A 12785-nucleotide genomic window follows, 5' to 3' on the forward strand; every position below is an offset into this window, starting at 1 on the left:
CATATATATATATATATATATATATATAAATACATATATATATATATATATATATATATATATATATATATATATATATATATATATATATATATATATATATATATATATATATATATATATATATATATATATATATATATATATATATAACTAATACACCCCCATACCATCACACATGCTGGCTGTTGAACTTTGCGCTTAGAACAGTCCGGATGGTTCTTTTGTTCTTTGGTCCAGAGGACACAACGTCCACAGTTTCCAAAAAAGATTTTGAAATGTGGACTCGTCAGACCACAGAACGCTTTTCCACTTTGCATCAGTCCATCTTAGATGAGCTCAGGCCCAGCGAAGCCGGCAGCGTTTCTGGGTGTTGTTGATAAATGGCTTTGCTTTGCATAGTAGAGTTTTAACTTGCACTTACAGATGTAGCGACAAACTGTAGTTACTGACAGTGGTTTTCTTAAGTGTTCCTGAGCCCATGTGGTGATGTCCTTTACACACTGATGTCGCTTTTTGATGCAGTACCGCCTGAGGCATCGACGGTCATGGGCATTGCCGCTTACGTGCAGGGATTTCTCCAGATTTTCTGAACCTTTTGATGATATTACGGAGCGTAGATGGTGAAATCCCTAAATTCCTTGCAATAGCTGGTTGAGAAAGGTTGTTCTTAAACTGTTCGACAATTTGCTCTCGCGTTTGTTGACAAAGTGGTGACCCTCGCCCCATCCTTGTTTGTGAATGACTGAGCATTTCATGGAAGCTGCTTTTATACCCAATCATGGCACCCACCTGTTCCCAATTAGCCTGTTCACCTGTGGGATGTTCCAAATAAGTGTTTGATGAGCATTCCTCAACTTTATCAGTCTTTTTTGCCACTTGTGCCAGCTTTTTTGAAACATGTTGCAGGCATCAAATTCCAAATGAGCTAATATTTGCAAAAAAAATTACGTTTACCAGTTGGAACGTTAAACATCTTGTCTTTGCAGTCTAGTCAACTGAATGTAAGTTGAAAAGGATTTACAAATCATTGTATTCTGTTTTTATTTACCATTTACACAACGTGACAACTTCACTGGTTTTGGGTTTTGTAGCCCCCAAGTGAAAAAAATTGGACACCCCTAGATTAAGAGATGCAGGGGCCACATTGATACATTTTGAACAAAAAAGATGCTAAGACAATGTAGGTCAATACATGCGAAACTATCTCAACAAAATGTCAGCATCTTAACATGTGTGGTATCTGTGGCAAAGCAAATGAGTGTAATATGTAACAACAGTGTTTCCCACACATTCATTTATTTGTGGCGGCCCGCCACAACAGAATTACGTCCGCCACAAATTTTTAAAAAAAAATTATTTTTTTTTGTTGTTGTTTTTTTTTGGGCCTTTCCAGCTTCTCAGGCAAATCATATAGTTGATGTAGATGCCCATATAGGCTGTTCAGATTTACTTTACAAAAGAGAAGTGTAGGATACTTCTCTTGTTGCCTTATTTGTATTAGACCACTACTGTTTTCTGTTTATTTGTTACTGACTGTGGCAGGACACCTCTGCCTCTGTTTCACTTTATGTTGCTGGTAAATAATATGGTTGTAGAAGTAGGCTAAAGTTAAATTATTTATTATGCACTCATTAAAGGGGCAGAGCTTTAAGAGACATTTTAGCTTTTATATTTTATAAGATATATTTTTTGTAAGAACCACAATTAATAAATATATTTCAGTGAATAACTTATTGTTCAAATCTGTATATAAATATGTACATAAAGTGTTGTAATTATATTGTAAAATGGATGGATGGATGGATGGACGTTTAAAACAAAACTGTTTTTATTAATTAGTAAGTATACATTTTTTGAGCCTTTTTAGAGAAAATCATATCATTGTAGTAAATTATGCAAATTGCTCGATGATGTCATGGTGACCACGCCCATAGCCACGCCCCCACCGCCACAGGTATCTTGGCAGTTTATGGGAAACACTGAACAATGATATATTTCATTGATATGCATCAATAAAACGCTCAGAATATACCGTATTTTTCGGACTATAAGTCGCAGTTTTTTTCATAGTTTGGCCGGGGGTGCGACTTATACTCAGGAGCGACTTATGTCTGAAATTATTAACACATTACCTTAAAATATCAAATAATATTATTTAGCTCATTCACGTAAGAGACTAGACGTATAAGATTTCATGGGATTTAGCGATTAGGAGTGACAGATTGTTTGGTAAACGTATAGCATGTTCTATATGTTATAGTTATTTGAATGACTCTTACCATAATATGTTACGTTAACATACCAGGCACCTTCTCAGTTGGTTATTTATGCCTCATATAACGTACACTTATTCAGCCTGTTGTTCACTATTCTTTATTTTAAATTGCCTTTCAAATGTCTATTCTTGGTGTTGGCTTTTATCAAATACATTTCCCCAAAAAATGCGACTTATACTCCAGTGCGACTTATATATGTTTTTCTCCTTCTTTATTATGCATTTTCGGCCGGTGCGACTTATACTCCGAAAAATACGGTACTAAGAAGCCAATTAAAAAGTCCCCATGTTGCAGTATGGACACCCCTGGAATACCTACTTTTACTCTACCATTAGCGCTCTTCTAAAAACAGAATAAAAGAACAAACGTTAAAAAAAACATTAAACGTACGTTTAAACGTTAAAAACAGTTGTCGTCTTTGCGTCACCCTGTTAAGAAACAAACAAACAATACGTCTCACTCCTTGTGCTTTTTGCACGTGGCGAAGCAAAAAAAAAAAAGTTTTGTCAAAAGAAATGCAAAAGTCAGCTTCAACATTTTGCCCACACACTTAAAAAAAAACAACACATTTTTGCAATGGCAAATAACACTGCAAGAATGAAATTATTTTGAAATTGAGAGTTTTGCAAGAGACGTTCAATGCTTGTGTGTGTGTGTGTGTGTGTGTGTGTGTGTGTGTGTGTGTGTGTGTGTGTGTGTGTGTGTGTGTGTGTGTGTGTGTGTGTGTGTGTGTGTGTGTGTGTGTGTGTGTGTGTGTGTGTGTGTGTGTGTGTGTGTGTGTGTGTGTGTGTGTGTGTGTGTGCACACTCTCTAATGATCTATCTCTCTCAGCAGATGTGCTCCCCTCCGCTCCACAGCTGCATCCCACATGTTTTCTTTTTTTTTTTTTGTGCAGCCATGGATCTCGTCTGCCATGATCTTTCCACAAGCTCCGTACGCTACACGGCGCTGAAACTGGCGGGCTGACGTGAAGAATGCAGAAGGTGGGACCATGGGGGGTACAGCTCATAGCCAGGCCTTTCCGTAATTGCCCGCAATCAAACCCGGACCCCCCATCCCGGATTCCAGCAGGTAAGTCCAGACCCCCAAGTAAGAACAGGTGCTGCAACGTAGCTCCTTCGCCAAGTCTTTCCACAAAAAAAAAAAGGTGGAGGTGTTATTTCCCGTAACTCCCATATTTTAGGCACATCTTGGGTTGCTATGGTGTGATTTTTAGTGGGAATAAAAGAAGTGTTCCACACTGACGGTGGTATCAGGAGCCACCTTGCAGAGAGGCAACCAGGCAATGGGTCATCAGTGTTTTTTAGGAAAACATGACACAGTTAGTGATGTAACTTCATATTGCCACAGGAACCCCGCCCACATCAGATGTCTAAGAGAGACAACAATGCTGGTGAAAGGTTTAGTGTGCTTATTTGTGGGGGGCTCTTTTTATGGTATGTACCGTATTTTTCGGACTATAAGTCGCTCCGGAGTATAAGTCGCACCGGCCGAAAATGCATAATAAAGAAGGAAAAAAACATATACTGTATAAGTCTCATTTTCTGGGGAAATGTATTTGATAAAAGCCAACACCAAGAATAGACATTTGAAAGGCAATTTAAAATAAATAAAGAATAGTGAACAACAGGCTGAATAAGTGTACGTTATATGAGTGGTCCCCAACCACCGGGCCGCGGCAATTCTGCCAAAAATAGGAAATACTGCAACAACACCCAAGTTGTTATTAAAGTTAAAGTGCCAATGATAGTCACACACACACACTAGGAGTGGCGAAATTACTCTCTGCATTTGACCCATCACCCTCGATCACTCCCTGGGAGTTGAGGGGAGCAGTGAGCAGCAGCAGTGGCCGCGCCCGGGAATAATTTTTGGTGATTTAACCCCCAATTCCAACCCTTGATGCTGAGTGCCAAGTAATGGGTCCCATTTTTATAGTCTTTGGTATGACTCGGCCGGGGTTTGAACTTATTTCTGATTTCTTTGGCGTAAGTCCATAATCATAAAGTTAAAGTACCAATGATTGTCACACACACACTTGGTGTGGTGTAATTATTCTCTGCGTTTGACCCATCACCCCTGATCACCTCCTGGGAGGTGAGGGGAGCAGTGAGCAGCAGCGGTGGCCGCGTCCGGGAATCATTTTTGGTGATTTAACCCCCAATTCCAACCCTTGATGCTGAGTGCCAAGTAATGGGTCCTACTTTTATAGTCTTTGGTATGACTCGGCCGGGGTTTGAACTTATTTCTGATTTCTTTGGCATAAGTCCATAATCATATAATAATAACTTCAATTTCACATAAATATGCATTTGTTTTCCTCATAGGAAGTGATGCAAAGGGGAATAATCTGCTCCAGGGTCAAACTGTCCCCATCATAAAAGCTTTACTAACTGCACAGGTAGTGTTTTGAGCGTCTAAATTACCGTATTTTTCGGAGTATAAGTCGCTCCAGAGTATAAGTCGCACCGGCCGAAAATGCATAATAAAGAAGGAAAAAAACATACATAAGTCGCACTGGAGTATAAATCACATTTTTTGGGGAAATGTATTTGATAAAAGCCAACACCAAGAATAGACATTTGAAAGGCAATTTAAAATAAATAAAGAATAGTGAACAACAGGCTGAATAAGTGTACGTTATATGAGGCATAAATAACCAACTGAGAAGGTGCCTGGTATGTTAACGTAACATATTATGGTAAGAGTCATTCAAATAACTATAACATATAGAACATGCTATACGTTTACCAAACAATCTGTCACTCCTAATCGCTAAATCCCATGAAATCTTATACGTCTAGTCTCTTACGTGAATGAGCTAAATAATATTATTTGATATTTTACGCTAATGTGTTAATAATTTCACACATAAGTCGCTCCTGAGTATAAGTCGCACCCCCGGACAAACTATGAAAAAAACTGTGACTTATAGTCCGAAAAATACGGTAGGTAAGAACTAGTAAATAATAAAGACAATAATACGCATTTTATCGCAAAAATATGAAACACTAACACTCGTTTCTCATTTCTGATCAGAACTCATATGAGTTGTTCTGCTCACATTGTAGCGATGGTCGGGTTCCCCTGGATGTGGAAGGACAGGAAGTGGCAGAAGCAGCATGGCAGGTAAGAGTCATTTAATTCCGATACCAAGGCAAACATACAAAAAGGGACATGGCGCACGGGAAGCCCAAGGCAAAATGTAGCTTGACATAATAAACACAAGGCTTCAAGTTGTATAATAGAATATAATAGAAAGTACTTTATTGATCCCTGGGGGAAATTCAGCACCACAGTTCGCTCACAATAAATAATAAGGTATTTTTTTTACATGTGAATAATATAAATACAGTCTATTATACACACAGGTGGGTAGTAACACGCTACATTTACTCCGTTACATCTACTTGAGTAACTTTTGGGATAAATTGTACTTCTAAGAGTAGTTTTAATGCAACATACTTTTACTAGAGTATATTTATAGAGAAGAAACGCTACTTTTACTCCGCTCCATTTATCTACATTCAGCTCGCTACTCGCTACTGATTTTTATCCATCTGTTAATGCACGCTTTGTTTGTTTTGGTTTGTCAGACAGACCTTCAAAGTAGCATGCCTGCGTTTCACCAATCAGATGCAGTCACTGGTGACGTTTGACTCCGTTTCACCAATCAAACACAGCCAGGCGGTCACATGATTAACTGCACATGAAGTTTCAGCGGCAAACAAAAACAATGGCAGAGACAACAACGAACGCTTCACGTCAACCAGAAGAGGAAGAACACCCCTGGCCTCACATAAAATCGATGTTCACGCTTCAGACAACCAAAAAAACAGCTATGTAATGCATTGTCATATGTGTCTCCCCAAACAAGTGGACATTTCAGCTTACTGTAACTCAACGTCAAATTTGAGGAAGCCTACCGCGGTAAGTAACGTTAGTAGATATTTTGGCTGTCACCGTAGGCTGATGTTAGCTTCCCTGCTATGAATCACTGTCAAATGTACATCTTGTGGGGACATTTATTCATACTAAATAATTTAACTTTAGCCTACTACTACAACCATATTATTGACCAGCAACATAAAGTGAAACAGAGGCAGAGGTGTCCTGCCACAGTCAGTAACAAATAAACAGAAAACAGTAGTGGTCGAATACAAATAAGGCAACACGAGAAGTATCCTACACTTCTCTTTTGTAAAGTAAATCTGAACAGCCTATATGGGCATCTACATCAACTATATGATTTGCCTGAGAAGCTGGACAGGACAAAAAAAATATATATATATTTTTATTTTTTTTATTTGTGGCGGACGTAATTCTTTCGTGGCGGGCCACAACAAATAAATGAATGTGTGGGAAACACTGTGTAATCATAGTAGTATCGACTAGATACTCTCCTGTACTTGGTATCATTACAGTGGATGTCAGGTGTAGCTCCACCCATGGCATTTGTTTACATTGTGACGCCGGTGAGCTGTTGTATCCTCCTACGGTGTGTAGTGAAGCATGTCTAGCTATTCCTTTTCCTCCAGTGATAATGTTACGCGTAAGAAACGTACTTTATTTATCGCCATGGAGGCGAGGATTAGTGGTTTAGAAGTAGCTAAAACACTGCAGACTGCGGATGGACTTTAGCCATGTCTTAAAGCACCTCTTCCTGAGGGCGTTTCAGTGTTATAACTTCACCTTTATCATCAGTTTTTAAGCCAAAATGCTTCCATTCTCCCTTTTCTGTCTACACACTGTGTCTGCTTGTAAGTACTCCGTGTGTGCGCGCTGCCGAACATGCTCCTCTGCTCGTAAAACCAGCAATGTCATGACGTGACTTCATGCCCGTTAAAAAAAAATCTTATGTATTTTTTATTTATTTTTTTTGTCATAAAAAAATACAATCACGTGTGCTTACGGACTGTATCCCTGCAGACTATATTGATCTATATTGATATATAATGTAGGAATCAGAAATATTAATAACAGAAAGAAACAACCCTTTTGTGCGAATGAGTGTAAATGGGAGAGGGAGGTTTTTTGGGTTGGTGCACTAATTGTAAGTGTATCTTGTGTTTTTTATCTTGATTTGATAAAAAAAAAAAAAAAAATTTCCATCCATCCATCCATCTTCTTCCGCTTATCCGAGGTCGGGTCGTGGGGGCATATAATATTTTTTTTTATTTTTAATTTTTATTTTTTTTTATTTCTTGTGCGGCCCGGTACCAATCGATCCACGGACCGGTAACGGGCCGCGGCCCGGTGGTTGGGGACCACTGATATAACGTACACTTATTCAGCCTGTTGTTCACTATTCTTTATTTATTTTAAATTGCCTTTCAAATGTCTATTCTTGGTGTTGGCTTTTATCAAATACATTTCCCCAAAAAATGTGATTTATACTCCAGTGCGACTTATGTATGTTTTTTTCCTTCTTTATTATGCATTTTCGGCCGGTGCGACTTATACACTGGAGCGACTTATACTCCGAAAAATACGGTAATTTAGACGCTCAAAACACTACCTGTGCAGTTAGTAAAGCTTTTATGATGGGGACAGTTTGACCCTGGAGCAGATTATTCCCCTTTGCATCACTTCCTATGAGGAAAACAAATGCATATTTATGTGAAATTGAAGTTATTATTATATGATTATGGTCTTATGCCAAAGAAATCAGAAATAAGTTCAAACTAGGGATGTCCGATAATGGCTTTTTTGCCGATATTCCGATATTGTCCAACTCTTAATTACAGATACCGATATCAACTGATACCGATATATACAGTTGTGGAATTAACACATTATTATGTCTAATTTGGACAACCAGGTATGGTGAAGAAAGGTCCTTTTTTTTTAAAAAATAATAAAATAAGATAAATAAATTAAAAACATTTTCTTGAATAAAAAAGAAAGTACAACAATATAAAAACAGTTACATAGAAACTAGTAATTAATGAAAATGAGTAAAATTAACTGTTAAAGGTTAGTACTATTAGTGAACCAGCAGCACGCACAATCATGTGTGCTTACGGACTGTATCCCTTGCAGACTGTATTGATATATATTGATATATAATGTAGGAACCAGAATATTAATAACAGAAAGAAACAACCCTTTTGTGTGAATGAGTGTAAATGGGGGAGGGAGGTTTTCTGGGTTGGTGCACTAATTGTAAGTGTATCTTGTGTTTTTTATGTTGATTTAATAAAAAATTTAAAAAAATTTAATTAAAATAAAAACCGATACCGATAAAAAAAAAAACGATACCGATAATTTCCGATATTACATTTTAAAGCATTTATCGGACATCTCTCGTTCAAACCCCGGCCGAGTCATACCAAAGACTATAAAAATGGGAGCCATTACCTCCCTACTTGGCACTCAGCATCAAGGGTTGGAATTGGGGGTTAAATCACCAAAAATTATTCCCGGGCGCGGCCACCGCTGCTGCCCACTGCTCCCCTCACCTCCCAGGAGGTGATCAAGGGTGATGGGTCAAATGCAGAGAATAATTACGCCACACCTAGTGTGTGTGTGTGTGACAATCATTGGTACTTTAACTTTATGATTATGGACTTGCGCCAAAGAAATCCGAAATAAGTTCAAACCCCGGCCGAGTCATACCAAAGACTATAAAAATGGGACCCATTACTTGGCACTCAGCATCAAGGGTTGGAATTGGGGGTTAAATCGCCAAAAATGATTCCCGGGCGCGGCCACTGCTGCTGCTCACTGCTCCCCTCAACTCCCAGGGAGTGATCAAGGGTGATGGGTCAAATGCAGAGAGTAATTTCGCCACACCTCGTGTGTGTGTGTGTGACAATCATTGGCACTTTAACTTTAACTTTAATAACAACTTGGGTGTTGCTGCAGTATTTCCTATTTTTGGCAGAATTGCAACACCTGTTTCAAAACAATCCTCAAACTGCCTTTAATGCAAGAAATGAATGTAGAAAAAGTTTTCTTAAAGGGTGTGCACCCAACCCCCCTTCCAGCCAGGTGATCGTCGACCTCGACGTGTACGCGCCTGCCCCCCCCCCCCCTGCGTGTGCGCGCGCGCGCGTGTGTGTGTGTGTATGTGTGTGCGCGCGCCCCCGCCGACTCGCACACGTCACGGCGCTCTTCGAGCGCGCCGGTTAAAAAGAAGAAGGAGGAAAGAGACCAAAGAGAAAACATGTGAGCACTCCTGAGGACTTTTTTAGTGTTGCGGAGGAAGAAGAACTTTTATTTCCCCCCCCACCCCACCCACCCCAGGCCCCCCCTGGGCTCCATGCGTCCACGCAGCGAGGGATTTACATCTGAGAGGAACATCCAAGGCTCTTCGTTTTGGGGCTGCACTTTTTGTGGATAAAATTGTGATATTGTTATTTTTTCGTGCAAGTTTTTTTTTTTTTTTTTTTTTTTAAACGGAAGAGGAGCATGATATTTATTTTTAACACATATATTAATAGATTGGAACTGGCGGCACCTGCTTTTATGTGCAGCGTGCTTACACTTTTCTCTTTGGCGCACATGTGCAAGCTGTAAATGCAAATAAACACGCACATATTATAGCCTTTATATAACATTACATTGCAGACACGGAGGGCGTGGGGGATAGCTGGTGAAATTAATTTACTGTTATTAGCGGTGTTTTTTATTTTTTTTAAATTTTATTTCTACGCATAATGAAGCATTTGCAATTCGTGCTGGTGCTGGCCATCGCTGTCAACGTGTGGGAGTGCGGAGATGCCAAATTGGGCGAGAGGGGAGCGGAGCTGAGCGCCAGGAGGCGACGGTGTTACGACGGCACTCTGCCCAAGCGCCTCAAGAAGCGGGACAGGAAAGTCTTGCTCGACGGCAGCGGCAGCGGCGACGTCTGCCACAGGTTGTACCCGCGGGTGTCCTGCTGTCCCACCCGGAGAGCCGCCTACCAGATCGCTCACCGCAGGGATGCCCGGGTAAGGAGGTTAATCGTGTCCATTCATCGCCCCTTTTTCAATGACAACCTTTTGTAACGCCGTCTTATTGTCACAAGCGGTGGTTTATAGCGGTCGTGGTTTTTTTTAGTGGGTGGTTTGCCGAGCTCCACGCAACGAAAACATAAACAAACGGCGCCGTAAAGCGACGGTATTTGTTATTAGTTGTTTGTCTTTACGTCACTTTCTAGCCTCTGACGTTACATGCGCGCAATGAAATGACATTATTTATTTATTTTCTTTTTAAAAGAAACATGACCGGTGCGTTATCGCGGCGAGTTTACCGACTGAGGAGACGGTGTTGTGCCCGTTAAAGTTGTCCGGATAACTTAACTTAACCGGTAACTTTTACCGGGCTAGCACCTAGCTTAGCTAACTTTGGCTAGCCTGTTAGCTTATTTCTGTGAAGTTTCTAGAATATTCTGTAAAGCTTCTGGTTAAGTGGCGTTCGTTATCTTCCTCCCATGTGTTTCTCAGGTAAGGTCATACAAAAGAAAGTGTTTAAAATATTTTACTAAAGTGATACTTACTCGAATTGGATGGTATTCAGTGTTACAAACTAACGGTGCCGTAAAGCGACGATATTGTTATTAGTTGTTTGTTTACGTCACGTTCTAGCCTTTTACGTGATCAGGTAATGTGAAGTGAAGTCAATTATATTTATATAGCGCTTTACATAGTGAAACCCAATATCAAAGTTACATTTAAACCAGCGTGGGTGGCACTGGGAGCAGGTGGGTAAAGTGTCTTGCCCAAGGACACAACGGCAGTGACTAGGATGGCGGGAATCGAACCTGGAACCCTCAAGTTGCTGGCACGGCCACTCTACCAACCGAGCTATGCCGCCCCAATGAAATTATATATATTTTTTTAAAAGAAACATGACCGGTGCATTATTATGGTCACTTTACCGACCGAATTGTCCCCGTTAAAGGTGTCCGGACAACTTAACTTAACCGGTAACTGTTACCGGGCTTGCACCTAGCTTAGCTAACTTTGGCTAGCCTGTTAGCTTATTTCTGTGAAGTTTCTAGAATATTCTGTAAAGCTTCTAGTTTAGTGGCGTTCGTTATCTTCCTCCCATGTGTTTCCCAGGTAAGGTCATACAAAAGAAAGTGTTTAGAATATTCTACTAGTGTGATACTTAACTCGAAATGGATGGTATTCAATGTTGCAAACTAACGGTGCCGTAAAGCGACGATATTATTAGTTGTTTGTTTACGTCACGTTCTAGCCTTTTACGTTATCACGTAATGTGAAGTGAAGTCAATTATATTTATATAGCGCTTTACATAGTGAAACCCAATATCAAAGTTACATTTAAACCAGCGTGGGTGGCACTGGGAGCAGGTGGGTAAAGTGTCTTGCCCAAGGACACAACGGCAGTGACTAGGATGGCGGAAGCGGGAATCGAACCTGGAACCCTCAAGTTGCTTGCACGGCCACTCTACCAACCGACCTATGCCGCCCCAATGAAATTATATTTTTATTTTTTTTAAAGAAACATGACCGGTGCATTATTATGGTCACTTTACCGACCGAATTGTCCCCGTTAAAGGTGTCCGGATAACTTAACTTAACCGGTAACTTTTACCGGGCTAGCACCTAGCTTAGCTAACTTTGGCTAGCCTGTTAGCTTATTTCCGTGAAGTTTCTAGAATATTCTGTAAAGCTTCTAGTTTAGTGGCGTTCGTTATCTTCCTCCCATGTGTTTCCCAGGTAAGGTCATACAAAAGAAAGTGTTTAGAATATTCTACTAAAGTGATACTTAACTCGAAATGGATGGTATTCAATGTTGCAAACTAACGGTGCCGTAAAGCGACGATATTATTAGTTGTTTGTTTACGTGACGTTCTAGCCTTTTACGTTATCACGTAATGTGAAGTGAAGTCAATTATATTTATATAGCGCTTTTCTCTAGTGACTCAAAGCGCTTTACATAGTGAAACCCAATATCAAAGTTACATTTAAACCAGTGTGGGTGGCACTGGGAGCAGGTGGGAAAAGTGTCTTGCCCAAGGACACAACGGCAGTGACTAGGATGGCGGAAGCGGGAATCGAACCTGGAACTCTCAAGTTGCTGGCACGGCCACTCTACCAACCGAGCTATGCCGCCCCAAAGAAATTATATATTTTTGTATTTCTTTTCTTTAAAAAGAAACATGACCGGTGCATTATTATGGTCACTTTACCGTCCGAATCGTCCCCGTTAAAGTTGTCCGGACAACTTAACTTAACCGGTAACTGTTACCGGGGCTAGCACCTAGCTTAGCTAACTTTGGCTAGCCTGTTAGCTTATTTCTGTGAAGTTTCTAGAATATTCTGTAAAGCTTCTAGTTTAGTGGCGTTCGTTATCTTCCTCCCATGTGTTTCCCAGGTACGGTCATTCAAAAGAAAGTGTTTAGAATATTCTACTAAAGTGATACTTACTCCTATTGGATGGTATTCAGTAGGGATGTCCGATAATGGCTTTTTTATCGATATTCCGATATTCTCCAACTCTTAATTACCGCTACGGATATATACAGTCGTGGAATCAACACATTAATATGCC

The 12785-nt window shown here is 40.1% G+C and overlaps 1 protein-coding gene across 6 annotated transcripts in view; it reads left to right on the forward strand.

Moving 5' to 3' along the window:
* hhip (hedgehog interacting protein) overlaps positions 1-12785 on the forward strand; it is a 106580-nt gene that overhangs the window by 9467 nt on the left and 84328 nt on the right. The window contains exons 2-3 of one of the 6 annotated variants that reach the window (XM_062032307.1): positions 3175-3262; positions 5351-5404. In XM_062032307.1, coding sequence (XP_061888291.1) covers positions 3254-3262; positions 5351-5404 — 63 coding nt within the window. In that variant the 5' untranslated portion in view covers positions 3175-3253. The other 5 variants (XM_062032308.1, XM_062032309.1, XM_062032306.1 and 2 more) reach the window with 5 other exon arrangements.

This window comes from Entelurus aequoreus, linkage group LG22 (genome assembly GCF_033978785.1).
Source record: "Entelurus aequoreus isolate RoL-2023_Sb linkage group LG22, RoL_Eaeq_v1.1, whole genome shotgun sequence".
In the NCBI taxonomy this organism is placed as follows: domain Eukaryota; kingdom Metazoa; phylum Chordata; class Actinopteri; order Syngnathiformes; family Syngnathidae; genus Entelurus; species Entelurus aequoreus.